At 41.4% G+C, this 27,451-nt stretch overlaps 1 protein-coding gene across 6 annotated transcripts; it reads right to left on the minus strand.

Moving 5' to 3' along the window:
- Window positions 1–1,019: 1,019 nt before the first annotated feature.
- Window positions 1,020–26,789, minus strand: setd2 (SET domain containing 2, histone lysine methyltransferase). Of its 6 annotated transcripts, none has more exons than XM_044358295.1 (22): window positions 26,227–26,787; window positions 24,293–24,414; window positions 21,583–21,604; window positions 17,399–21,441; window positions 17,185–17,316; window positions 16,709–16,837; window positions 16,322–16,445; window positions 16,129–16,206; window positions 15,941–16,038; window positions 15,638–15,770; window positions 14,629–14,763; window positions 14,390–14,518; window positions 13,143–14,240; window positions 12,966–13,014; window positions 12,568–12,886; window positions 11,707–12,439; window positions 11,167–11,292; window positions 5,288–5,424; window positions 5,078–5,189; window positions 3,719–3,793; window positions 3,507–3,608; window positions 1,020–2,858 (listed from the first exon to the last, which is right to left on the minus strand). In XM_044358295.1, exons 2-22 carry the CDS (start codon window positions 24,319–24,321, stop codon window positions 2,697–2,699), a joined length of 7,965 nt encoding a protein of 2,654 aa, XP_044214230.1. In that variant the 5' UTR covers window positions 24,322–24,414; window positions 26,227–26,787; the 3' UTR covers window positions 1,020–2,696. The 6 variants fall into 6 exon arrangements, with proteins under 6 accessions (XP_044214230.1, XP_044214229.1, XP_044214231.1 ...); XM_044358294.1 differs by having other exon boundaries at window positions 25,885–26,787; XM_044358296.1 differs by lacking the exon at window positions 26,227–26,787 and adding an exon at window positions 24,846–25,783.
- Window positions 26,790–27,451: the final 662 nt, after the last annotated feature.

Consider the following 27,451-nt stretch of genomic DNA (forward strand, 5'->3'; position numbering starts at 1 on the left):
TCTTCCAAATCCAGATTTATTTTTAGGTATCTTTGTGTCATACCTCATATAGGCTCTAAACAATTAGCAGCTTTGCTCAAAATCTTGCACTGCTTTTATAATTTGGATACTGTGTTACATGCCATTGTAGCGATAGCAACACCAAAATAATTTTTTTTTAAAACGTTTATGGAAATATGAAAATTACTGCTGAAGTGGACTACAGCTATAGTTTTGAGACATGTCTGTCACTTACATTTAAGTATAAATCCCACTTGATGGATTACACAGTGAGGAAGTTTGGACATATTTGGTATATACTACGCCTTATCGGGGGATTTAGTGTATAAGAACATTTCCTATCCAAAACCTTGAGGGAAATCAGTTAAGAGGTATTTAATAATTTGAGGGTGAAATGAAAATAATAGTTTCATCCAAAATATTCTGGAGGAAAGTTTCCCCTTTCTCTCTGAGGCACAATCTGATTCCTGCTTCCCCCTCTGCTGCTCTGTTCTCAACTTGAATCTGTTAATGATCTCTTTGCCTTCACTTCTAAGTGGGAGCAGGCATCTTGCATGGCCTAGGGCAGCGTTACATGCCGTCACACACTCCAGACGGGACTGCTTAACTGCGGTCTGGAGCACACAGGCATGGAGCTGCGGAATGTGCATATGCTGGGAGGGGAGGGGGGTTGGGACTAAGGAAGAAGGAGAGAGGGGAAGCACAGCAGCGCTTCTCTCCACTTGTCATGGCTCTCCATATTTAGAGTGCACTGAATGTCTCTAATGAAGGCAGTTGATCACTTTGATTCCCTTTACTAGGGCCAAACATCTGGCCTGACGCTGCGTTATGTGCTGTACATGCATTCATGCCATGTGCGCCCCTTCTTAGAGGAGTGAGCCAATCTAAAATGGGATTGGGTGTGCACTCAGCAGTTAATCATGTAACAGAGGTCAGTCACGTTTGCTTATATCTGCTCCAGTCTATTTAACTGACACCCAAGCAAAACGGTTTCCGCTACAAGGCAGGGAAAAGGGAAATAATTTTACAAAAAAGGTTTATTATCTTTTTAAAATGTTTGTACACTCGGTATGACAATGTGCTTACACAATACTTACAGTAGAGTAGGGTGAAACGTACTTTGTACATAGAAAAATAATAATAAACAAAGAAACAAACAAAAAAGAGAAACACATGAAAGTCTCCCCCACCACTGAAATAAAATAGAGCGCTGTGTGTCAGTGGAGTTTTGAGTTTGACAGACTGAATTGGGAACTGCATCAGGAGGGTTGAGCTGGTGAGGATGGGTGGGCTTCACTGTGCTCCCTGACCCTACTCTCCTGCGTGCAGCTTCGGTAATATTACAGGTATTTACACTTTCAACCATGAAATGATATTCCTTTTACAAAGTTTCTGCTTATTTAAACATTCCCAAAAACTACTATTCAATATATTCACATATAAAGCAATGTACATATGTTGGAACTTTAATGCAATTTCATAGGCTGCAACAGATTGGCAACCTAATGCTAATGAAACTAATTTGACACCAGGAAGAATCTCGGAAATGAATAAGTTTGTGAAGCAAGGCCGGCCTAAGTGTCTCTATAACGTCTAACTCAGACTAACAGTGGTAAAAAAAAAAAAAAAGAAAAAAAAAAGAACGAGAACACACATGATGTTAAGAAACTGTTAAAACTGCAATGCTACAACCTTCATCTTCAGCGTCATTCCTGTAAGAAGAAGAAACAAGGGCGGAACAAACTGGGAGGAGGAGCTGAACAGGAAGTGGGGGGGGGGGGGGATTGATACACAGCTAAACAGCACATCAAACATAGCATTCAAACCCTGCTCCCGTTATTATACATAAATTGATAAAAAAGACATGGAAATATTGATCACTAACCACTAACAGCCAACCTGCTGTTCACTGAGATCCCTAAGTGTATTGTAAGTAAAAAGCTCATCCCAGTACATGTAGCAGGAGACATGGAAAATGAAGGAATTTCCATAAGGATACCACTCTGACCTCAGCCTACATCATGCATTCATAAAACGACAGAGGCTCCAAAGTCTTGTGGTTAGAAGGCAGGGTTTGAGGAGTGGAAGCTTGGACCTCCACAGTCCAGTTAAAAAGCAGCACCAGATACAGAATCAGTGGCGGGGGGGGTGAGGGGGGGTTTGAAAGCGTGCACAAGAAAAACAAGAGGTGGGACTGGACTGTTCTGTCATTGATCCATTTGAAACAGTGGAAAGTAACAAAGAAACTTTGATAAATATCATACCAAAGCAGATTCTGTCGAGTAATTCTCACTCAGGTCTATACGAGTTTAAAAAGTGGAATTGAGGTGATCATCTCGGGAACATTTAAGAGCCACAAATGGAAAAAAAACAAAAATGCTAAAAATCAAACAGTCAGTGAAAACATTAGTCTCTGTAGCACCCCTCAGTGTTGTCCTTTGAGAACACTGCACCTGGAGTCTCGGTCGGTTCAGTGACGCTTGAGTCTCCAACAGTCAGAATCATAGGGCTCCTACGCGATCCATGGGGCCTGGAGAGCTTCTTGGGCAGCAGTGCATAATTTAAGTCATAAATATGCGTAAGAAACTACTTCACGGTTCAGGCTGGCCAGTTCATACACGAAGGAGTGAACGGAAAGGCAAATCTGTGCTTCTCCTGTGTTATAGAGCGGAGTGAAACGTCTGCGGCCTCTGAGGCTAGTACACCTCTGTGTCCTCCTTGGGCCTGTACACGGAGCCAAATCTCTGCATGTACTTCTTGATGTACTCCTTGGTCTTGTGCTTCACATTCTCGTTACACTCAAGGTCCTCAGGATTATTGCAAGCTTTCAACTCCTTGTTCATAACTCCATGAGTTAGCTAGAAGAACGGGGATAGATGAGGAGAGAGTTAGACATGTTTCTTGTCACCAGACGGTAAATGATATAATTACAATGTATATATAAGTTGTGGTGGTGTGGGTGGATGGTTAATACTCTTAAAGTGACTCTGCTCTATTCAATTTGAGACAATAAAACTCGATCTCTAAATGAGCGAAGCTAAACTCGTCTCTCTTGTTTGTCGTGCCCATGTCTTCAGAGTCCTGGTATGTCCGAGAGACACTCAGTACAAACCACTCCCCACATACACAATCCATGGACGCACCAGGGGAACCATGGGGGAAAAAAAGAACGCTAGCCTTTGAAGAAATGCTGGCTGAAAAGAGCTTTTAGAAATGAACGAGTAAAACAAAAGAGAGGGAGATAATAGTTTACATGTACAATGTGTTTTTAGTCTCTTCCAGAGGCAGAATACAAAAACATTTGGCCGGAGAAAGAATTCGTGGGAGCTCAACTATTTTAGTTCTGGTTTGAGGGAGAACTTTGAAAAACGCTTCCTTTTAAGTTAAAAGCTGACCAATATTTTCACTGTGTGCTCACCACGTAGAGGCCAGGAAATGTTTGAAAGTTTCTCTGCATTTGCGGGCGTTCTAACTGCACGTGCAAACATCTTATTGTTTTGTCTTACCTTTCTAGCCAGGTGTTTGAAGTCTTCTGTGTTGCTGATGCGACCAAGTTTGCAATCTGGCTTCCGATAAGGATTTAGACATTGCACAATGAACTGGGACATCTGAGTAACACAAACACATAGACACATGTCAAAAAAGAGAATTAATCGGTTAAAAAATTCAAACATCAAATAACAGGACATAAAACATGTGTTAGCAGACTCTGGCTCACCTCTTTGCGAAATGTCTCTTTACTCTTCTTTGCCAGTTCACTGGAAGTGTCTGCTTCAGCTGTCTTTGTGGAGAACTGTTAAAAAAAACAAAACAGTAAAAGAAATTAATGATATCATGAAAAGATTTGTTATCGAAGAAATATAGTTGGCTTTACATTAAATCCTTGGCTTTGCAAGTGCAACCTGTCATGAACTCCCATTAAATTCCTTCATTACTTTGTCAAGACATTATTATTATTATTATATCATACTGGCTAATCCAGAATTGCAGAGGGGTAAAGTTCTAAAAAATTAAAACCACAAGCGAGGCCAAACCCGTGCACCGGTTTGATTGAATGTGACAACTGCCTGCAGAACAGTAGCTATCAAGGTCAGTGGGGTATCAAACAGCACCTGCTCACCAGCTCCTTGACACAAAGCAGGATATCCTGCCAGGATGTTGCCTCTCTGGCCCTACCCTTCCAACAACAAACGCAAGCAGGCAACAGCTGACTGGCTGTGCCCACAACAAAGTGGTGAGGAATTAATGCAAGCACAAAAGATTCACACACAGTGTGCCAGGGACAGGAATCCAGAGACGGTGAAACAGAACGGTTTACAAACAAAGACTATGTGCCATAGTTTAAAGTGTTGCATGTGGACACCACCACTATCTAAACACATGCTGGGAAATGGTCCATGACGCTGTAGCTGTTCTTGGCGGGAAACGTTGCATGAAAAAAAAGGATCTCTCCATCTCAGTTATGATGCTTTTTTTGCAACTCTGTTACATCTTTTTAAAGAGACAAAAGGGACACTGGCGTAGTTGGACAATAATAAAAGAAACCGCAAATAAACGAATGCTAGGTCTTCCAGATGGTTCCCATTATCCTCAAAGTCAGGATAAAAATGAAGAGGGAAAACAAACGAGGCAGAGGAAGAGGAGATGAGCAGAGTCACTCCTCCCTTTACAGCCTTGAGGCAAAGGGACAGACAGCTGAGCAGGGGGCTGGGTGAGTGCATTCTCTCTTCAAGTCTTTGTCTCCGTGTAGGTTCTGATGAAGCCATTTTGTGAGGAGAAGTCATCGGCAAGGTCATCACGCTCGCTGAATATGGTGTCGTTCTGAAGAGTTTTTTCTTTTTTTTTCCCCTTGACGCACAGCTGAAAGTAATCACTAGTGCAGCATCTTCAATTACCTCAAGGAACAAACACTATAATCATGTTTTGCATCCAAGCACAAACTTTCTGAGGACCAAACGAAAAAAGTTTTATTTAAATTCTTTAATTTTATGTGTTGGTACTATAAAAAAAACCCACAAATCAAGCGCATTACTATTACACATCTTTTATGTTTCATTCATTGCTTCTAAAAGCTCACCTTGGAAGGATTCTCATCGTAAGTGGGTGTTCCCAGGTCCATCTCAGATTCATGGTCCACACTAGTGTTGTCACTATTTCCGTCCCAGGTTGGAGGGTCCCACTGTGTTTGCCTAATGTACAGAGGGAAATAATGAGAGGTGGAAATACATGTAGAGGTTTTCTGGAAGCACATAAACACACACTAAGACAGAAACATGGCAATGCCAACCTTGTAACAATATGGTAGTAGTAGATCTTTCCTTCAGGGTCCCGGGCCACTTTCCAGTTGGGAGGTAGGACAATAGTTTTGGGTTTGGGGGGAGATGGGGGAGGCAGGTCTATCACATTGTTGGGTACAATCATTTCCTGGAGAAGAGAAGAACATGGGGAATAAGTTCCAACAGAAAATCAACGCATCCTTATAAAAACCCACAATTTTTCTTGGGTTTTGCTGCGAGAAATTGATTCATATGAGCTTTATTACTGATGATGACTGTGGTTTAAAGTCATACGTGGTAGTATTTAGATTCTTATTTACAAGTGGGGAACCACTGAGCCCTTTCCTTAATTTCTTCAAGATTTAGTCACATCTTAAAAGGCAATTTCACATTCAGGGTTCCCACTCTTTTCGTGAGATCATTTTCGAGGACTTTTCCAGGACATTTTCAGTGATGATCTAGCCGGTATGACAGACAGGGATCGCACCATACACTAATATGTTCCTCTCTGTGGAAGTCTGATTTAAAAGATGTGCAGTCTATGGCTATAACTTATCTATGAAATTATCTCTTACATGCTTAAAAATTATGACAAATTGATCATAGAATAATGCAAACACACCTGCAGTTGTACAGCACTTCACTTTATTAGTACAAGCAAGATACAATGATGGTTTGGGCAACTATCACCTCAGCTTTCCCTTTTCTCTCTTACTTTCTCTCCTGTCTCTTTCTCTAAAAAAGGCTAGGTAAAAGTACATACACATAAATTGGCCTACATAGAACTGAATAACATCTAAATGTCCACGGCCACAAACATTAATTTTTAAGTAACTCAAAATATAGCTGCTGTATCATGGATATTCATCCTGCAAAGTGGTCAATATAAAACAAAGCAAATGTCACATTCAAATAAAAATGTTCTTCATTGAGTTTAGTGTGGTCTCTTGACACTCTGCTGCAGGTTTTCCAGAGTTTTGGCTAGAGCTGCCAGCTCTTCCCTTTTCTCTGTAACACTTTGCGATAGGCATTTGATATTGACAGTAATGTGAAGTCCTGTTTTTTTCTTTGCCCTGACTACCATTATGTCTGACTCTTTCTGCATCGTTTTGATTATTCTTTGCTGTTTTGCTTTGACATTTGTCATTTCATGATGGAGCTCCTTTCTTTTCTTCTCGTTAACAATTTGGTCATTTTTCTTCTTTTCATCCTCCAGGTACTACACTCATCCTTGCTCCTTTGCTGTGTTGAATGCAGTCTTTTGGCAGGGCTTCATCTATTGCATGCTCAGCCACTGTATCCTGGACCAAGCGCAATACTACTAGAGTCCTCTTCTTCAGGTTTTCTACAACCATATCCTTGTTGACAGAAAACCCTCTTTCTACTGCAGCTTGTCCATGAGACAGTGTGAGAAGACATTTCATTAGGTCCCACAATGCTGCATACTCAGCTCTGCCACTAACAAATTTTCCCAGAAATTCATCAAGCCTGCAGCTGTAAACAAAATCTTGGAGCTCTGCTTTATGGTTTTCACTGACATGCAAGGAGAATGCTTTACACTGAGCAAGAACTTTGTCACGCTCGGAGGCAGTGTGCCATCCCGCATTGAGGAGAACCTGTAGGAATTTCTCAAATATTACAATTGCACTTTCAGCTTCTGTTACCATGGTCACAGGGTCAAGGGAGCTCATGTGCCGCACTGCCGGGTACATAAGAGGACTCCTCTCCATGATTTTCCTTGCATGTCACAGCAAGGAAGGAGACGCATTCTTTCTTGATCACCTGTATATTCACTGGATTTTCCTGGAGCTTTTTATATGCCTTCTCCAAAGCTTCCTTTGTGGCAAATCCCATGTCCAGCTGTTTTGAGTGGCACATGGATTGCTTTGTATTGTGGGTCCGGTTTCAGCAGCTGGACGGGATCTTTATCTTCTCCAGTTCTTCCCTTTTGATAAAGCGTGACAGCAAGGCTCTCAGGGTGGACTGGAGCTCCTTTGCTAAACAAGGCACCACTGGGGTATCTGTCTGGAATGTCTCCAAAAAAGCTGTCTAGCAACAAATGCAAAAAACTGGAGATTAGCCCGAAAAAGAGGGTCATCAGTGGCCTCTTATTGTACAGTAGGATGCGGGTGATAGCACATTACTTTTCATAAGTTTCTTGTGGCTGCTGATGTATTCCTGCACTGCTGGCCACACTTCTGTTGCCCGCTTGGTAACTGCTAAGTTTTCCACCCATCAATGTACACAGAACTTCAGAGGAAATGTTGTTGTTTTGGTCACCTCAATGAAGTCATCTCACCTTGCTGGTGAGTCATGGAACAACTGTAAAAGAGCTCTCAGTACATCTCCCACCTTCCAGCCTGCTTCTTTCTCTCCATTTTGAAAGCTTCCCTGCACAACATGCAAACCACAACTTCTCAGATTGATAATATTTGGCGCGTCCTCCAGGTCCACTTGGCTCTCCTCCGCTTGGAATAATCTCAGAAACTTCCAGTTGACCATAGGCCCATCCATCGAGACCTGCAAGTGCTTATTAGGATCAAGTGGTGACAGGGCTCTCGATTTTCTCCAAAGGCTTCTCTGCTTGATGGTGTCCCATAAATTCTGAATCAAAATAATGCACAGCTGCCTTCCCTTGACATTTAGCTCTGGTACTGCACAACAATATCCATCTGTTCTGTCTGCGTCACTTTATTTAGCCATTCTTTAAACAAGACTACATAGCACTGCACTTTTCTTATATCTTTCAGATCACCTACTCTTTGAAAAAGGGACACAAGCCAAAACATATAAAGTAAGCCAATTTTGTTGCACCACATTAAAAACTGTTTGGCAATCTCACTGTCTGGCAACATCTTACAAACAATGACAGACATATCAGAGCTGGAATTTAATGGGTGGTGGGACATGACCATCTTGATTACCCCGTGAATCTCTGCTTCAAGCATGGCTTGGCTTAAAAAAAAATGCTGAGTTGCCTTGTGCTACTGAGCTTTTTCCCTGTTTACTTGTACTGGACACTTGTAATGCTGTGCCTCCATGACTGCCACTTTCCTTATGTAGAGTGGCTATTTGTGGCTCTTGGTTTGTTGGACAGCTACTTCCCTCTCCTGTGTTTTTGAAGGTGTCACCCTCAAGAAATGTGTTATTTTTCTCTCTTTAGGCTCTTTTATACAGATATCCCACATTATAGCCATAAAGAAGATCTGTCATTAAGCCGCCTTTGCTTTTTTACACTGAACCAAACAAAGTCGGCATAATGCCGCCCTCATGTGTGCTTTTAGATATCATGCCAGCGTTGCAGCGAATCAGAGGTGTGTTGTGTAACACAAAAGCGTCAGCTCCCTGTCTCACTGTGGCAGCTTTCCCTTTTACACAGATGTTGATCTGGCTCTGTGACTACCTCTGCAGCTGGCTTATTGGCGGAGCAACTCTGCCCCCCCACCCCGTGTCTGTACCTTTTATACAGAACAGCTAGGTGGAATAAAGGCGCAGCATTCCCGCCTTGATCAGACTGTGTAAAAGGGACTACTGTTTAATTGTCCAGCAACTTTGACATGGCCTTGCCCTCATGTATGATTCTTCAGTGTTGAGATGCCCATATTACCGACATCAAAAGACTTCTTGCAAAACTTGCAATATGCCCTATGCACATCTCCTGATACTTCCCCTAACCAGTCCCTTGGGGACTGAGGGTCTTCTTTCCACTCATTCTTGAACTGTCTTCCTGACATTCTGTCACTCACTCCTGTAATTAAAGGACAAGTGTTATAGAATCATGTCACTATACAGGCATAACCCTCTCTTCTTGCTGATGTTTTTTTATTTCTTGCCTTGTTTTAACGCTGTTTTAATATTGTTATTATATTTTTATTTTTTCTAGTATTCCGTCATTGTATTGTATTTTGTTTCTTTTGGAAAGCCCTTTGTGCTCTATGCTTGGCAAGTGCTATGTAAATAAAATGCATTATCATCATTATTATTAATTTACAACCTGAATCCCTTTTTTCCTGAAGAATTATATTAGCCATTGCTGCCTTCAATAACTGAATAGCCTGAACACCAATAACACAAATAGTAGCCTAGAATTTTGCCTACTGACAAATCTAAACTGAACTTTACATACCTAAAGGTAGTTGAGTTTGCTTGGATTATTAACTGCCACTGACCCTTATCAGTTTATCACACCATACGTAAACCTCTTTATTAGTAATATTAAATGGAGTCTTTAACAAAGCTAATCACGGCCACTGTGAGCTACCACTGAAAAAGTTAAATATGTCATGTTATGGTCCATTTTACCTTAACAATGCAGCATTGCGTTTGAAGAGACAATGCAACCAAAGTAAAAAAAGTACCATTAGCCTGTATTTAACCGGTGTTTGACTCACATACAGTTGGGCCCCCAATTATTATTTTGACCACAGCTTTCCATTCATTATTATCCAACTCTCTCAACAATGCCCAACACACATTTGAAACCACTGCTCCTGGCCAGAGTTGAATCATAAACCTTAAACCTTTGCAGGCAAAACAAGCTAGCAAGCACGTCAACTTTAGCAACTGAACCCAACCTGCTAACCACTTTAACATTATTCAACCATTTAAAACAAATTGGGAAGAAAGCAACATTAATCTATAAACCTAATAAAAACTACCACAGTAACAAGCCAGCGGTGACTAATATTTACATTTGAAGGATAATGTAACTTATATTATTCAGAGTTTCAGCCACTTAAGTTGTAATGTCATCCAACCTGCATGTTCTACTATGTGACATGACTTGGGATTGTGTTCATAGCGTTTCCACAACATAACTGAGAGCAGCCTATTCAAAATACTCTCATCCATAAACTACCATTTAAACATTAATGTGATCCTGAACATGACTTAGCCCTTTCAGATGGCAATGTTAACCGCTTTGGGGAGCTCTGATAGATAGTCTAGTAGTTCATTCTCAGCTAAAGAAAAAAGGAGAATTTTGAAATAATTTCCCAGGACAACACAAGATTTCCAGGACATTTTACTTTTTCTCTGATTTTCCATGTGTTTTCCATGACTGGAAAATTGGTCAACTGTTTTCCAGGTTTTCCAGGTCGCGACATTGTATGAGACAGGTCTTCCACCCACATAGCTCTTAAAAGTTGCATAATTTAGATGTACACTACCCCCTTGTGGCCACACTGAGACCTAAAACCTCATGTAGCAAAATATGGATTTCTAAAAATGACCCTTTAGCTTCCTGGAAAACCTTTGCACGATCATAACTGTTTATGCTGCCACTACTCATGCTGCCCAAACCCTAATTAACCTTAACCAATAAAACCCTCGCAAATATCTAGCAATCCTATCCCCTCTGCCTCTCCTATCTATTGAAACTACCTTACTCTCCTTACCTAGTACCCCAATAGTTTACAGTTGTGAATAATCTAGGGCTGCAACTCATGATTATTTTCATTAGCGATTAACAAGATTATAATTATCTTGATTAATCGATTAGTCATTTGATGAATAAAACATCAGAGAACACTGTAAATGCCAGTGAAAAATTTCTAGAGCTCAAAGAAAAGCAGTCAATTCTTCATCAAATCAGGCATTTTTCCTTGAAAAACGACTTTAACGATTAATCTATTAGTAAGATGGTTGCTGATATATTTTCTGCCAATCGACTAATCGCTTAATTGAACAATCATTGCAGCTCTAGAATAATCTCTCACTGTGTTTCATCATGTACAATCATCCTCTTTCAACTGGAAATGTATCAAGTTACCTGATATAAAGACACAATTATAAGAGGTCTTTTAAAAAAAATCATTAGTCATCTGTTTGAGATTAGGAGCAGTTTTTTCTTTACTCCGTGTGCTTTAGAGATTTAGATTGAATATGTTACCTGCTGGACAGTTTGGGATGTGACAATGGTGGTGACGGTGCCTCCCTGCTGCACCACCACTCCCTGCTGATGACCAGGATACACAGGCTGGCCGTGCAGGTAGCCGGCTGTGGGCTCAGTGTACGCCTTCAAAAAACACACAGTACAATCAGATCAGACAAGTCCTCTAACCATCACAGAAATCAAATAAGGTTGATACGAGGTTCCTAATTCAATACAGATAATCACTTGAAAATGTTGTTTTATTTAAAATCTATTTAGCGAATGAGGTGAGATGACATTATTTTTTATACTGTACAGCACTGCTTCTGGTTTTGCAAAATAATCTGCTGGAAAATATGCTAATACTAACGTACCTACTGGGTTCAACCATAAGGGTTTTAAATATTTAAACCCTTAATATAAAGGGTACTAAACATTTATAACAAATATACATTTAGTTGTGGTTTACAGCATTTTTTACACAGACAAGTCAACATGAAAGTACAGTACAATCAAGAATATAAAACCAGAGCAACAGCATTGTGATTGGCACCCTACCTGTATGACGGGAGTGTTGGCCTGAGGGTAGGCAGTGGGGATGCTGTAGATGGTTTGGCATGGCTGGCCCTGGTAATAGATGGCTGTTTGTGTCTGAGCTGCTGCTGGGGATGCGGCATACTGCTGTGCTGGTTGGGTCTGCACAGTTACAGCCTGCTGAGTAGTGGGGTCCCAGAGAGTGGTGTAACTCTGCTGGCTCTGTACCTGAGGGGCCGTCTGGGCAGGTACAGAGAGGACAGCTACCCCTCCGTCCTGGGCTGCTACAGTTGGCTGGGCATACTGCTGGGGGTTGCCAGTGGCGAGGTTGGTGGTGGTGATGTGCTGAGAGATACTTGAGACTGGAGTGGCCTGGGAAGTGGAGGATGGAGAGGACATTCTGAGGTCGGAGATGAGACGCTGGGGAGGAGTCTGTTCATAGTTCATGGTGGGCTCAACCGCAGGGGTAGGTAGCAGTACTTTGCCTGCATTGGGGTTGGAGGGATCCACAAAGGTCTGGATGGGATAACCAGGAGGGTAGGTGATGAAGCCAGGGCTGGACGCATAGGCCAACGCAGGGTCATAAGCCATAGTTTGGAGCTGCTGTTGCTGCTGCTGCTGTTGAAGCTGTTGTTTCTGGGCTTCCCGCTGAGCAACCTCCTGCTCGAACAGCTTTCTGCGTTCCTCTGTGGACAGCTTGTTGCGCTCCTTGCCACCAACTCCCCTCGGTGTCTTGTTGCTGTTAGATGGGTCAAACCTTAAAAATACAGAGGACAAAACAATGATTCAAAGCACAAACTTTTCTAAGATACACAGCTGTGTAAAGGTATACACTATGCTTGGAAGATGCAATCTTCAACGTGCCTGATCCACAACAATACTTACCGTTCCTCGGTGCGTCGGCTGCTCCTCTCATAGGATAAGGGTGGCGGAGATGTGGAGCGTCTCCTCCGTCTCTCGGTACTGCGCGGAGTTTTGTCAGAAACTCGATCGCGATCACGATCCCGGTCCCGGTCCCGGTCTCTTTCTCTGTCTCTGTCCCTGTCCCAGTCTCGATCCCTGTCTCGATCCCTTTCTCGATCCCTGTCTCTGTCATAATCTCTGTCTCTGTCGCGTTCCCTCTCCTTTTCTCGCTCCCTTTCACGTTCTCTGCTACCAGAAGTGGTGCGTGGTGTCAAAGCTGTTTCTCGATCTCGGCTGCGGTCTGTGTTGAGACAATTTGATTAGTCAAAACCATACAAAAATAATTGCCAGGTCTACAATAAGCATTGGAATAAACTTACCATTCGCTTCCTTTTCCACCTGACTCTTCTTTGGTATCCTGTACACCTCCTGAAAGGACAAGCATAATTTGGCTTCAAACACTAGAATACATAGCAAGCAACCAGATTACAGACAGAAAAATGGTTAATACTTTACATTTTTACATTTGTCTGACAATGTCTGCTATTTGAACTCACCTTCAGATCCTTCCAGCTTTCCAGAAGCCTGGCAGCCATGCCAGTAATATCCAAAGCACTAAGTTGGGGCTCCTGACTCCTTTCACTCTCCACATCTGATACACCTTCCTCTTCATCCTGAGAGGGAGTTCCTATCACTGATGGGTCGACAGGTGCTGCTGTGACCTCAGAGGACATATTGACCTCAGAGGGCATACTGGCGTCTGGGGTCTCAGAGCTAGGGGGAGCCTCAGTAGTAGATTCACCAGATTGCGCCTCACTGTCAGGAGGAGGTTTCTCAGGCTCCTGTGTCTCTGACTGCTGGACTTCCATCTGCTCTGAGGGCTGTTCAGGTGGAAGATCAGCAACATCTTTCTGGATAGACTGACTCTCTGGCTCGTGAACTTTAACAGTGGGATCGCCTCCTTCCAATTCAGCCTTTTCTGACACTGCCTGACTGGTCTGCTCCTCCCCACTCTCCTGTTCTTCACTAGGCTCTTTTGGCACCTCAGGTTCTTCCTTCAGACCATCACTTGTGTCTTCTTTCATCTCAATGTCCTTCTTCTCCAAATCCAATTCCATTTTGTCTTTAACCTCCTCAGTCTGAGGTTGGTGTTGGCTGCTTGAACTCATTCCTGCCTCTTCCTGTGTCTCCTCTTTGACCTCTTTGACTGACTCTTCCGTTACTTCCTTTGTTGGATCTGCAGCTCCACCCGCTGGCTCTGGCTTCAACTGTTTGTCATCAGGAACTCCTCCTTGTGAAGATTCATCTTCCTCCTCATCATCATCCTCCTCCTCTTCTTCTTCCTTCCCATCAGATGCTTTGCTGGCATCAGAGAGTGCGCTATCCAGACTGTTTTCACTGATGATTTTAAGGCGACGGTACACAGCCGGTTTGGAGGTGTCACCATCCAGTTCTGGTCCCAGTTTGGCAGAGGAACCATCAGGGGTGTTGAGAGGCGTTTGAGCACGGGAGGTGTTCTCGCTAGAGTAGCCATCCATCTCAGCAGGCTGAGGGAGTGTTTTTGTCTGAGCCCATCGCTGAATGAAAGTCAGGACTCTGCTCTCCTCCAACATGTTCTTAGTAGAGATCGGTAGCACAGCCAAGGTCTTCATGATCTGTAAACAGAATTAATTATCAGTGATTAAATTGCAAATGGCAGTGTGTATGACCATATATGCTCTGTGGGTTTTAAAATTTCTTGGTACTTCAATAAGATGTGACCACATTATAAATTATTTAACGGTAAGTCAATGACATATCTCACCTCTACTTGCAGTTTGATGTTATTAGCACTGTTGCCCTTAGCTTCAGAAAGCTCAACCATGAAAATCCACAGCAAAGACAATCCATGATGGTCCAGGAACTGCTTCAGGCATGACGGATTTTGAGTATCCTGTGCAACACAAACATGTCATTATCTACTGCAAATGATAACCATGCAAGACAAATCACATCAGGAATATAGACACAATATTTTGTAAAACTCAGTCGCTCAAGTCGTACTTGTATGAGCTTTAGACAGATGAGTTTCTGCTCCATGTTTTCCACTCGGACCATAAGTCTGCAGAGGGACACCACCTGTTTCTCATCAGACAGGCCTTCTCCATTCTCCAGTAATGCCTCCAGTTCCTCATCAACCTGAGGAAGGATAATGTGAGGTTATCATCAACAATACACATTTGTCTTGGGGAAACTGGTATATAGACACCGTGGTCGGTAATCATACAATTTAGTGTCAACTACACCCATATTGTGTCAAAAGAGTTATGCAAATGGCATGGTAATGTACTTTGTTGTGATTAGCTAAGTGTCACTGCTTTACCATTATTGGCAGCCTGTTAACGGGGCATTATATATCAAGGAAAGCCTTCGAATTAAACACATCATTGACCATGCTAAAAAAATCTAACCCTGTAGTCAACTGTATAATTAAAACAAATACTTAAGTAATCAACATAGAGTTGATCACAACTTTTCTTTTCTATGATTTATTTAATCTAATCTATTTTCGTAATCTAGAAGATTTGGTTGTGTTTTTCAATCTGATGTAATTGTAAATTAAATACCTTTGAGTATTTGATATAAGCATGAAATAAGCAGCTTTAAAAACAGGGCTTTAGTAACTTAAAATGGGCATTATTATTTTTGACATTTAATAGACTAGATTAAAAAAAACAGCAGATGAATTGATGATGGAAACTTATTATATATGTATCCATTGTCTACTGCTCAAAGAAACCTTCCATATATCTCATTCAAAATTATTATTTTTTTATTATCATTACTGTTCATAACCTGTCTTTTGTGTTTTAACTGTGTTGATTATGGATGGGACTAGTAACTAAAGTTCTGAGAACAAGTAATGTGATTTTTGTAAAAACTTTATCAAGTTATACTTTAGTTCTTTCTTTCTACTTGACATACCTGTGGAGCAAAATGTTCTTCATAAAACCATTGAATGCATTTCAAAGAGATGCCCGAAAGAATTTCAGATATAACTTAAAGAACTGACCGTGGTGAGAGCGTTCTTTCGACTGCGGTCTTTCTTCATCCTCCCTCCAGCTGCTCGAACACTAACTCTGTTCTCTCCACCCAGGAAGCCTCTGCAGCTGGGAGCTCCACAGAAGCATTTCTGTGCTTCTTTGCTGGAGGATAAGATAAAACAATGGTGAAATCACTATGACTAGACCATCAGTTAAAAGGTTAAATAGCCATATCTTTATCAGCATATCTATGTGAGCTTCAATGATTTCACACACGCATAGACAGCACAAAATACAAGTGTGAGGGGTTAATAACTGCAAACAAACAATACCCGTATCTCTGAAACTGATAATCAAATGTCAGTTCAGTTCCTGCAGTGACTGCCTTGGTGGTGAAGAACCCAACTCTAAGCTGGCCATTGACCGTCCACTGAAATGGGATAAAAATCATCCGGTAAGTCAACTTTCAGTAAGGTAACCTGACAGAGTATTATTGAAGTGCTTTCTTTTGCCACTGTACCTTTTGGGTTTCACAGTTGGGCTCGCAGCTATGGTTCATAAACCGAGAGCAATTACCCTTCAGCGTGGCATCAATGATCTGAAGAGACATTATGCAATGTCAAGTATTTCTGCCAGCCACTTTACCCAAACCATTAAACCAGATTGCAGTTTGAATGTTCACATTAATTGCAATGTGTCATTTTATCACTTACCTCATTATTCTTTAGAGACATGAAATAGTAGTGGATGTTCTTGTTGCGAGCGTATTCTTTAACCCTTGTTTTGAACTCCTTGTGGTCCAAAACCTCCCCGCAGTATTCTAGTACAAAGGTGTTTCTGAGATAGTAATAAAAGCAAGCAAGTTGATATATTATCCAGTCATGAAAATGTTTTTCAACATTTAAGAACATCTACTGCCACACAATGATTTTATTCAATTGGCACATTAGCTTTTTGTGTCCACAATGTTGATGATACCACCCTCACAACTTACCATTTTGTCTTAAAAACCTTCCTCTAAACCTTAAAATAATATTCTCTAATAACAATGACATTTACACATTTAAAAGTGTTTTATCCAAAACTTCTAAGAGGCTTACGGAGCCAGGTCTTTAGCTGCCCGTAGTCCCCAGCCTTTGTCCTCTGTGAGGATAACATCAAAGTCTGCATGCTGTTTCATTTGAAAGCGTCGATTAGAGCAGTAGGTTCCATTTACGCACCGCGATGAGCTACGAAGAAACAAGTTCAAAATAAAAGAGAATATATTAAGCTCATATTCTTTAGTCAGTACATGTATGTCAACAGGTTCCTACACAGTTTTGATTTCAAAATACCACTTTTTTTCCAGGATTAACTTGCCAAATTTGAATTGTATACAGTATGATTGATGGCGAATCTTGTCTAGTTGTTATTAGGTGCACCAGGTTACTAGATTCCCTATTGCTAAAGCAACAACCATAATTTGTCAAGATTTCTCTACTAATTGTGCACTTTTTTTCATTTGTGCAAATGTTTTATCTAAAAAATTGAGTTATAACATGCTGTGTCACAGCTTTATCAGTAATAATCAACTCACCACTCAATCATCAGCAGTCGGTTTAAACAGTCTTCCCCACATGCCAATACTCCCCTTGAACGCTCTTCTCTGGGCAGCACTGGGCACTCACATTGCATCCTCTTGATATCTCGATGAGATTTGCTCTTCTTTCTGCAAATAACATTTAAAAACTTTCAAATCTCAAGCCAAACGAAATCAGATGTTTTGTTAATCAAGATGAACAACACCTTACCTCTCAGTTAGGTACAGATTCTCCTCTATCAAGTCAAAATAGGGCGGCATTTTTTTAGACCTGGACAAGTCTTTCCATTTATTGGAGTCTTGAAAGTCCCGCAGAGTGAGTGATGGGCGGTTCACCTCAGCTTTGACAAGAGTTTCCTTAGAGACATCAGTATCTCCTTGACGCTCCCTCTTGTCTGCAGGCCCGGCTTCTGCCTCATTGTCTGAATCGGACTCAATTTCTGGTCGCCTTTTCTTGGGAGGGCCCCTGCCTCTGTGGGGCCTGAAATTGTCTTCTCTTGGGGGATCAGGCACAGTAGAGCCCCTGCTGTTGCTGCTTATTTCATGACCTTGTACAAAGCTTGATGACCCTGGAGTGTTAGGTGCGCTGCATTCAACAGCTGTTTTACTAAGATTGGATGGTTTATCGCCACTGTAGTCATCATGGTCATTAGTGAGCGAGTCAGGATGGATTTCACCTGCAGGGTCCTGATAATGTTCGTGCACATGGAGGTAGGCTTTTCTACTATTCTGCATGTTTGGGGTTTGGTGGTTCCAGGAGGCATTACTCTGCCTGTGTTCCTGTCCCTTGGGACAGTTTTCTGTCAGTTTAGTGTTCGGTAACTGTGGCTCATGACTGCTGTCTGGCTGCTGATATGTACTACTGGGCTGTTCTGGTTGTGAAAAATCCCAACCCAGACTGAACCCGTGCTTGTCATTGATGTTGTCAGCATTGGAGAAATCATGTTTGTAATGGGAGTACATCCTTTCACCTCTGCTGCTTACGTTATGCTGTTTGTGTCCTTGCTCACAATGTCTGGAATTATCAAGGCTGTGGGCAGGATCTGTGGTACCTCCATGGGCACTGATATGACCAGTCGTGTAAGGCTGGACACCAACAGAGCTGGAACCCTCAGAGTGACTAGTGCTATCAATCATATTACTCTGGGATTGACACAACATACTGGCATTGGATGAATCACTTATACCCACACTGGTTTCCCCAAATGCAATGGAAGGACAATTTTGGATTCCACTGATATTCACGCCAGCTGCTATATTAGCATTCTGGAGTTCTGAATTATTAATTGGACTGCTGGGGGAAGCTCCAGTGTCCTGTGAATCCATTGTTAGGGAAGAATTCTTTGGCACCACCACCACTGAGTGCAACCGTTTTATAGCCTCTCCGCAATCGGAGTCATACTCTGAGTTGTCACTATCACTGGCCTCACTCTGTCCTCCTAATGCATCCTGACTGAGTGATGTTCTTTTATTCAATTTGCTCTTATGAGCACTGTCCTCTGATTTTTCTTCATGATCATCACCGTTCCAACTCTGCATCTTTGCAGCTTTGTCAACCTGTGATGTATCATTTAAGTGCAGGGGCTCATCTGTGTTTGTTTTTTGAGAAACAGTCCGTTTTAAGTCACAGTGGTCAATGCTGGTGCTTGCTAGTGAAGGCTCACTTTGGTCTTTGCATCTGTCAGTCATAGATGTGCTGTCTGAGCCGACTTCCTGCTTAGAGATCTCAGTCTGCCTCACCAGTTTGGAATGTGTTTCAACTTCTTGCAGAGTATTGTCTTTAATATCAGAGTCTTGTTGGCTATTGTCTTTAGAAAACTCAATTTTTTTGACGGAGATCACTTTTTTAACAGTAGGCTTACTTTCTGCACAAAGTGTTCTCTGTGAAGTATCACTCTCTGAGGTGTCCTGCCCCACAATATCCCATCGAGACTTTTTGGTAGCACTGCTGCTCTTTTTAACAGTATCTGCATTTTGCTGGCCATATGTCAGCTGATTCTCAGATTCAAGACATGATAAATCAGATTTGAGTGGCGCATTTGTGCCAGACTGGTCATTGACAGTCAAAACTTGCTTCAACTCAACAATCTCTGGTTTAGTGTTCTGCTGGGCATCATGTGTGACAGTTATATCTGCTGTATCAAGTAAGGACTTTGGCCCTAAAGAACAGTCAACAACTTTCATGTCCTGGCTGCACATTATGTGATCATTACTACTGCATGAATTTAAGACTGCTGCATTTGAGTTAACATGTGGTCTATTTTGAGAGTTGGTCAAGTTTTCCAAGGCAACATTTACATGCTTTAGGCTTTCACTTGAGCTTATAGCTGAGGCATTTTTATTCTCTACTTCAAGACCTGATATTGTTTCGTTTGATCTGTTGGATGATGGTTCTTGCAAACTCTTATCAGTGCATGAGACCATCTCCAGAACATCCTGATTACTTTGTTCATTTCTCTGGTTTGTATCATCTAATTGGGATTCAGAGCCATGTTTGCTATGAGCAAAAGACTCTGTGGTGGCTGCACATGTTGGTGCTTTGCTGGGGCTGTGAAAAATGTCATTTGATTGTCTATCATGTCCAGTGGTTTTCACAGAAGACCTAGAGGGGGTCATCTGTTTCGAGTCCTGTCTACTGGTTTTCTTTTGGGAGTTTTTACAATTGTCCTCCGAACCAGAGCTTTTGTCAGGGGCCTGTGATTTTCCCTTATGATCTGCCTCAGAGTCACTCAAGCTGCTTTTCTGGCGTTTTTCATATGTTTGAGAGTGGGTATGCTGGCTGGAAGAAGTGGATTTGCTGTTGGTCTCTGACTTATGATGGGTGCTAGACTTACGGTAACTTGAGTCCAGATCAGGAGAGCACTTGCGCTGTGAATCAGAGTCTGACAGCCGCTTTGAAGTCCTTTCAGACTTTGAGGATTGTGTTCTTTTATCCAACTCTGAAGAATGAGGAGAATCTACTGATTTAGCTGCTTTCTCAGATTTTGAGTAGGAAGAGGATTTCGACTCTTTATGAGAGTTTGAGTGCGTGGATGATCTACTGGAGTCACTTGTCCTTGTCCGCGTCTTCCTATGGTCATCTTCAGAGTCAGAACTGTCCCGAGTTCTGTCAGTGCGAGAACGAGAACGTCTTCTGTCTCTACGTGGAGAACTCCTGTGTGATCTCCGGTCAGAATCATGATAGTATGACCTTTCAGAGCGTGATCCTCTGTCGCCTCTGGATCTCTCTGTTTTGGAGTGAGATGAACTTGTTCGAGACCCTCTTGATCTAGACCGTGATCTAGACCTGGACCTTCTGCGATCTTTGTCAGATCGAGATGAGCGCGATGATGTGTGTCTAGAATCACGGTCTGATTTGGAGTAACTAGAAGACCGTTCATGATTCTCTGACCGCTTAGAGGAACTTTTTTCTTTTTCCTCCACATGTGAACCAGAGGAAGACTTTTTTACTGCTTTGCTTCTGCTGTCCGAGCTTGTTTTACTTTTGGAGTCAACTGATTTGCGGCTGGAAGACATCTGGACTGAATCTCCATCCGATTCTGAGCCAGGGGGAGCACTATCAGATTGGGACCTGGTTTTCCTTTTGTATACCTTATTATCCTGCTCAGTGCTGCTGGAACTCTCTCCATCTTTTCCTGAGGACGCAGCGGGTTTCTTGAGACTAGAGGTTATCCTTGTCTCAGCAGCTTCAACGTGAGGATTCTCAGAGAGGCAGACTCTGGCAACATTCTGGGGCTGAGGTGTTGGGAATTCGGTTTCACTCTTATTTGTTGATTTCTGCAGAACCTGCGGTTCAGGGGAGCATGGCTCCTCTGGCACAACAGATGTTGGTTTCTCTTCAGTCACAGATCCACTGAGAATTTGTTTCTTGAAATGCATCTTTGCTACATCCGTTTTCAGTTTAGTAGCTGAGGTGACTGGTGTTTGAGAAGGTGTCTCTGCTATTGATGTTGGCAGCACAGGTGTCTGCTTTTTCTCAGGTTTGCTGTCTGTACTCTGTCCTCCTTTGTCTGAGGCTGACTGAGACAAGGCAGCATTAGGTTCAGCAACAGACTTGTCAGGGCTGGGAGGGATGAAGAACAAGCTCTGCAGTGGCTTCTTGGTCGGCGCGAAGCTGAAGGACACTTTCTGACGACCCTGATCCTCTAGGTTGACCTTCATCTTGGTCCCTTTAGGCAAGAGATGGTTGGATAGCACAACTCTAGGGGACAGGCTTTTGATTAGAGCTGCCTTGGATAGGCCCTCCACCTTTACCTACAATAAAAGAGATACCACAAATAAACCTGTGACCTGAGTTTTTAGAAAAACCTGAAATTATATCATAAGAAAATTTGCCAATATACTCAAATGAAAGCAGACATTAACACTTATTAGCTTTGTTAAGTTAAGACTTACCGAAGCACTACTCCCCTCCTCTCTGCCATTCATAGGAACATAAAAAAAGAGGAAAGACAGAAATCAATTTACAAAGTTCATGTAACAGAACATATAGCACCTTTTAGATGATCAGGAGGAATAAAGCAACCAAAACTCTCAAAGAAACCTTGCAGGATGATCATCTCAACCATTTTTGTCATTTACAAGACATTCAATAGTGGAGAGTGACAGGAAATGAGGGGAATGGCTACCATGGGACAAAACTCACTGAATGGATATTCAGGACATATCACATCAGTCGTATGTGTGTAGGCTATGTGCACAACTTGGTACAATGACAAACAGACACTGACTGAGAGCAATGGATTTAAATGGTAGGTAAATGACACAACGTACTCCTGTGGCTGTCAGGTTCACTGACCTATGGATGTCAGATACAGTATACTGGATTTTTTGAAGAGTTTTACATGGAGAACGGACCACTGGAATAACTGAAAAGAAGGAGTAGGTGCCAGTAGTAACTTGAAAACTAGATAAAATCATACATTTCTAATTTATTTGAAACAGAAGGGTAACAGTATAGTGCTTTGATTGGCTGATGATGGTATACGTCAGTATTCTCTACAGAAATCTATCAATATTGAAGTGTTTCTAAAACTACATAAATACTCAGCATGTAGTTGGTGGTCTTGACTATTTCATTAACCATGAGATCAAACCTCGAGAGAAAGTGCTTAAAAGCTTTGTTCTGAGAAATTTCCCCTCTGCATTTGATCCATCATAACTATTTAGGAGCTGTGGATTATCATTCTCAAATGCCTAAGACTCCAGTTATAAGTGCAGTGCCTTGCTCAAAAGCAATGGCAAGAGCACTGCTAATACTTAATATGCATGACTTTAGTGTAGAAGAAAACCTGTGCATCCATAGGAAACCCATTCAAATGGAATGAGTGTGTAAGCTACCAACATGATATTTAACTCCAGGACTTTCTTACAGTGAGATGACTGCTGAATAAAACAAATGTTCAAGATCTAAGGTTTTTATATCCTACTGACTGAATTCAGAAATCCACTTGTCTGAAAAAAAAATACAGTACAGTTAAATTCTACTTTAAGAAGTCTGCTTTTGCTTCCATCTAGCCATTTAAATTTTCACACTCCAAAAAATTATGCAGCATTGTACAATAGACGATGCCCTCAATATCACTTTTTCATGTTTCATTTAAAAAACCGTGTACTTGTCTCGTCAATGTTACACAGCCCCTTAGAAAATATTGTCATGTTTTATCTATTCTTTTTGGTTTTTGGCATTAAAAGCACAGTCAAATTCTTTCTGAATCTGTTTGTGCAGTTGTCTGCACATCTTCTCTTTACCATTTTAGCACTGTTCCCCTCATGTGAATATGATGATGACAGATTTGAATGTTTACGTTTACAATGTTACAATAACTTTGTGACATCACTTTTAAGTGTGGTCTGAGGTTTGGATTACAGACTATAATTTTTCTATTGCTGGGTTCTATTAATTTCATCCATGTGTAAATCTAACCCTAAACCTAAGTATAGCAGACCGTAAGAAGACCTCTCCCACCAAAAGCAATAATGAAGAGTAAATTTAGATTATCTGTCCCTAAAATAAGGGTGTAAAATAACTTCCAACTCCCATTATATAGCAAGTGTACATTGCTGAGATTAACAATTGGTGTTGCCAATTTAAAAAAAACAGGAGAGGCAACAAATCACAAAAAACAAAGAAGCACATAGGTGTAAGTATTCAACATGTAAAGGGATTTTGAATAATTGGGTTTTCATTGCTTTTTTGTTCTATTAAAGAGTGTGTGTTTTCCTCAGGGTAGGCTCAATATGGATGCTAGGCAACAATTGGGTCATTTAATCCTTTAGGACTTCCTTTTTCTCTCTGACCTTCAAAACGGGACGAATCTGTAGTGACATTCAGTTATATAGAAAGAGATATAACTATCAGTCTACAATCAAATGATTAATGGACTGGACCTATTAGACCAAGAACTTCAACATTTTAGCTTGACCTTGCAAAAATATATTACACCAAAGATAAACATGTTATTCCAACTATAATGCACAACTGTTTTACTTCTTAAGCTAACAAACACTGAGCATAAACGCACATAATATCCAATATAAGCACTGTGTTCATCCATGGATCCCATACAGACATAAAAACAAGTGCTACTAGATCACAGAAATTGAAGTTATTTATCAACTAATGATGTAGTCATTTTGTTCATGCAAGGGAAGTAAATGACTTGTCTTCACTTTCTATACAGAGACTTTTATGCCATCATATACTACTAACACAGACACTTCTGTGATGTACACCGCATCTGTGGCCTCACAAAACACTAACTATATACACACTAGTAGGTAAAAAAAATAAGCATATGACAACAACATGTTAACAGTCGTTTAAATTAAAAAAGAGACCAAAGAGACCAAAACTCTTTGCAGAGGATAGTCTTGTATTTTTTATGTTCAAATAACTAATAGTGTATAAATAATGACAGGACCTTGGGCTTTGGGTAACCTTGAAATCAAAACCTTTCAACAATAAATAGATGCCAGAAAGATGTGCACAGACGGCATCCAAAACAAAATACAAATCTAACCATACAATTTTTTTCCCCCAAATTGATATCAAACTAATTTAAACAGACATACACTGTGAACTGCATTTTGTACTGTCTAATACCTGAGTTCTGACTTGAGCAGAGTGTCCATTGAGAAACTCGTCTAGGATTAGTAGGCCTGAAGAGGCTGCTGGCCAAGAATAATCCAAATCAGAGAAATGAGCCCTCCAAAGTGACGCCACACCTGACAAAAAGAAAGATAGGGGTTGCGATGAACTGGGTCTCGTTTATCCATTTAAGCTTACAGCTACTCTGTCAGGAACAGTTATAATTCATCAACATCTGAGGCAAGTTCTACAAATGCAGAAACCCAACTTTTTGTTGGGCATACTAAATAAATGTGTTTAACGGTGTGACTGACTTGCACAAAAAGCATCATACATATGTGCACCATGTAAAAAAGTACGTGGTATCCCATGCTTTCAAGCGAGTGCTCATGACTTCTCTACAGGCGTCCATTCCTAAGATTGTTATCTATTGTTGCAATGTGGCAGAGAAGCCCATTGCACGTCTTAATATGTCTGAGACGAAGATTTCCCCTTTTCTCTGCTGGTGTGACTCTCTACTCTACCTAGTAGCATCACAACAACAACAAAAACAAAAGGTTACATTCACCTGTGGTTTAAATATAGCACATCATGGTCGAGGATCAATGGAAAAACATGGATGCAGGACAAGCAGCGAGCATGCATCTCATTACTAGACATGTAAAGCACAAGCAAATGGCCTACAGAAAACAAAGGGTGTCCTGTTGAATGGGGATTTATGTGAACAAACACATCGACAGTCTTGAAAACAAACGGCGACTGGTTCGAGACACATTAAGCAACTAACTAGCCACAGCATGGCCAGTGCTGGAGGACTGAAAGCAGCCAAAACATGGCCTTTAAAAGAATGAACCTACCCACTGTGAAAACGAGTGAAGGATGTATAGCAAACCCAATTTAGTGAAATATTTCACCAACCTTTAATAACTACTAGTAGTACAACATATATAGAAGTAGTTAGCTGTCAGGTGAGACGACATTAACTTAGCTATTTGACTGTGACGCTGGTTTATAAACATTACCAGAACCAGCTACGCTAACTTGGGTAAGCTAACATTTACAGAGCTTTCGTGGGCCATCTATAAAGATAGCGTTAGCTCGTGTTATGATATGTATAATTAATGCATGTTAATGTAAATCGGCGACAGGTGTATGCTTGGAAATGCGGCCGACGTGATGTTTAACAGTTTTTTTGGCTGAGCAGCAGAGGTAAACAATCGCATTTGTTTCGAAAAACGTTAGCCGAGGAACTCTACTAGCATTAGCAGCTAGCTAGGTTAGCTAACTCTCGCACTAGCAGCAAAGAGCTAACGCTACAAAACTTATATTTTGGTTATCGATCTTTGAGCTCTACCGGATGTGTAAAGTCGCGGTAATTCGGGGTTTCTTGCCTAGTGGAGAGCTCATTACTTTTCTAATTTTTATTAATTAGCAGGAAGGGTTTCAGATACGTTTCCGTTTGAGGATATAATGGACTCGTATACTCGAGCCTCTGCACCCGGCTTTAACAGTTACTAGCATGCTAGCTGGTGATGTTTTGTCTTACTTGTGTGTAGTAAGATGGCTTGCCAGAATTAACGTAACGCCGCGGTTCTCGAGATACTCACTTTACCAAGTGCTTAAGGTCACACGGCTCCCCCATCTTCGAAATCACCGGTAATCGACCCTCTGTGAAACATCAAGCAACAATGTATGCAGACGTCAAATCCATACGGAGCTGTGGGAAATGATCGTCGGCTCAGTGGCTCCGCTGCTGCTGTTGCTCAGACTGGGTGATTGTTGATAGAGCTAGCATGAAGCTCACATAGTTATCCAAGAGTTGGAGGAAAAACACAAGCGATCACGAAGACCAAGCCACAGAAAGTGTCTTAATTTGGCCAAGCTGTAAATTACAATAAAAACTGACAACTTGCTCCGCTGGAAGGATTATGAACATGTCTTTGGAGTACCTTTTTTATTCCACACACACGTCCTGACAGTGCCGCTCCGGCGGTGGCTGCTGTGCTCAACAGCATCACATGATGAGGGAGCACAGCTGGCGCGAACCCTGGAGCGCACTGCGGGTCCGATTCATCCGAGCCATCTACCAATAGGCTGGTTTAGGATGAACTGCGCCTCGACTGGAAAGTGGACGGGATCAGGCAGCAGCAGGGGGCACTGACAAAAAGCTGCAGTCAAGTCGGACCGATAGTTTCCAGCAGCCTTCAAAGAATATATAAGAGGTCACAGATATATTTACATCCTCATGTTGATCCTGATTTAACAAAATGGTATCAGATTAATCTACTCAAGCGTAGCAACTCAATTACTAACATTGTTTTAATGATGTTCTGTGTGATAGATTACAGCCTATTAAAATTACCTGGTACCTAGTCTCTCCTAGAAAACGTTCCCTGCAGATCTCAATTATGCAGTCTATGTTGTAAACATAATATTATTCTCTTGAAATAGCCATACAAAACTAAGCAATTTAAAGGATGGGTTCACAATTGTTTTGTCTTAAAACATCAGTCAGGTGCTCAAATGAACACTGAAATTGTTTTTTATTGCCATAATTATTTCTCCTGTTCATACCGACCATTAGCGGATCCCTTCATAATGTACTTGTAAGTGATGGGGGCCAAAATCCACAAGCCTCCTTCTGTGTAAAAAAGTATTAAAATGTTTCTATGAAGCTTCAGCCATCCAAATTATTCAAACCAAGTAGATATCTTATAGTCTTTTTAGCACCAAAGGCCCTCTTTTTGTTACTATACTTCCACTGCAGCTCAACAGGGAAACAGTCTGAGGAAACACAAAGAGGGAGTTTTATGCTAAAAAGACTAAATGTGGCAAATATCCACTTGATATGACTAACTCAGACTGCTGAAGCCTCATATAAGCTTCAGATCTATTTTTAAATGCATGGAGGATTTTGGCCTCCATTGAAAGCACATTTGAAGGGGATCTTTCAATAGCCAGTATGAACAGGAGGAGTGATTACAGCGAGGAAAACCTCTCTCAGTTTTCATATGGGTGCCTGATGGTTGTTTTATGACACGCTTGAAAAATTGTGAACTTATCCTTTAAAGTGTGCATGTACTGTAAGTAGGGTACTGCATTGTATTCCTGCATGTGATAGTAAGTCATAAAATGTCAGCATATTTCAATTCACAATAAAGATCTATTCTGTTC

Source organism: Thunnus albacares, chromosome 8, assembly GCF_914725855.1.
Source record: "Thunnus albacares chromosome 8, fThuAlb1.1, whole genome shotgun sequence".
Lineage (NCBI taxonomy): Eukaryota > Metazoa > Chordata > Actinopteri > Scombriformes > Scombridae > Thunnus > Thunnus albacares.

Bases quoted from the DNA above. Each gene is read 5' to 3' on its own strand.
- setd2 (XM_044358293.1), bottom strand. From the start codon at position 25,919: ATGGGGGAGCCGTGTGACCTTAAGCACTTGGTAAA. The intron at 14,519-14,628 runs GTACGACTTGAG...TGTGTTGCACAG, and splicing joins TCTGTCTAAAGCTCATACAA to GATACTCAAAATCCGTCATG. The intron at 14,241-14,389 runs GTGAGATATGTC...TTCTGTTTACAG, and splicing joins ACATCAAACTGCAAGTAGAG to ATCATGAAGACCTTGGCTGT.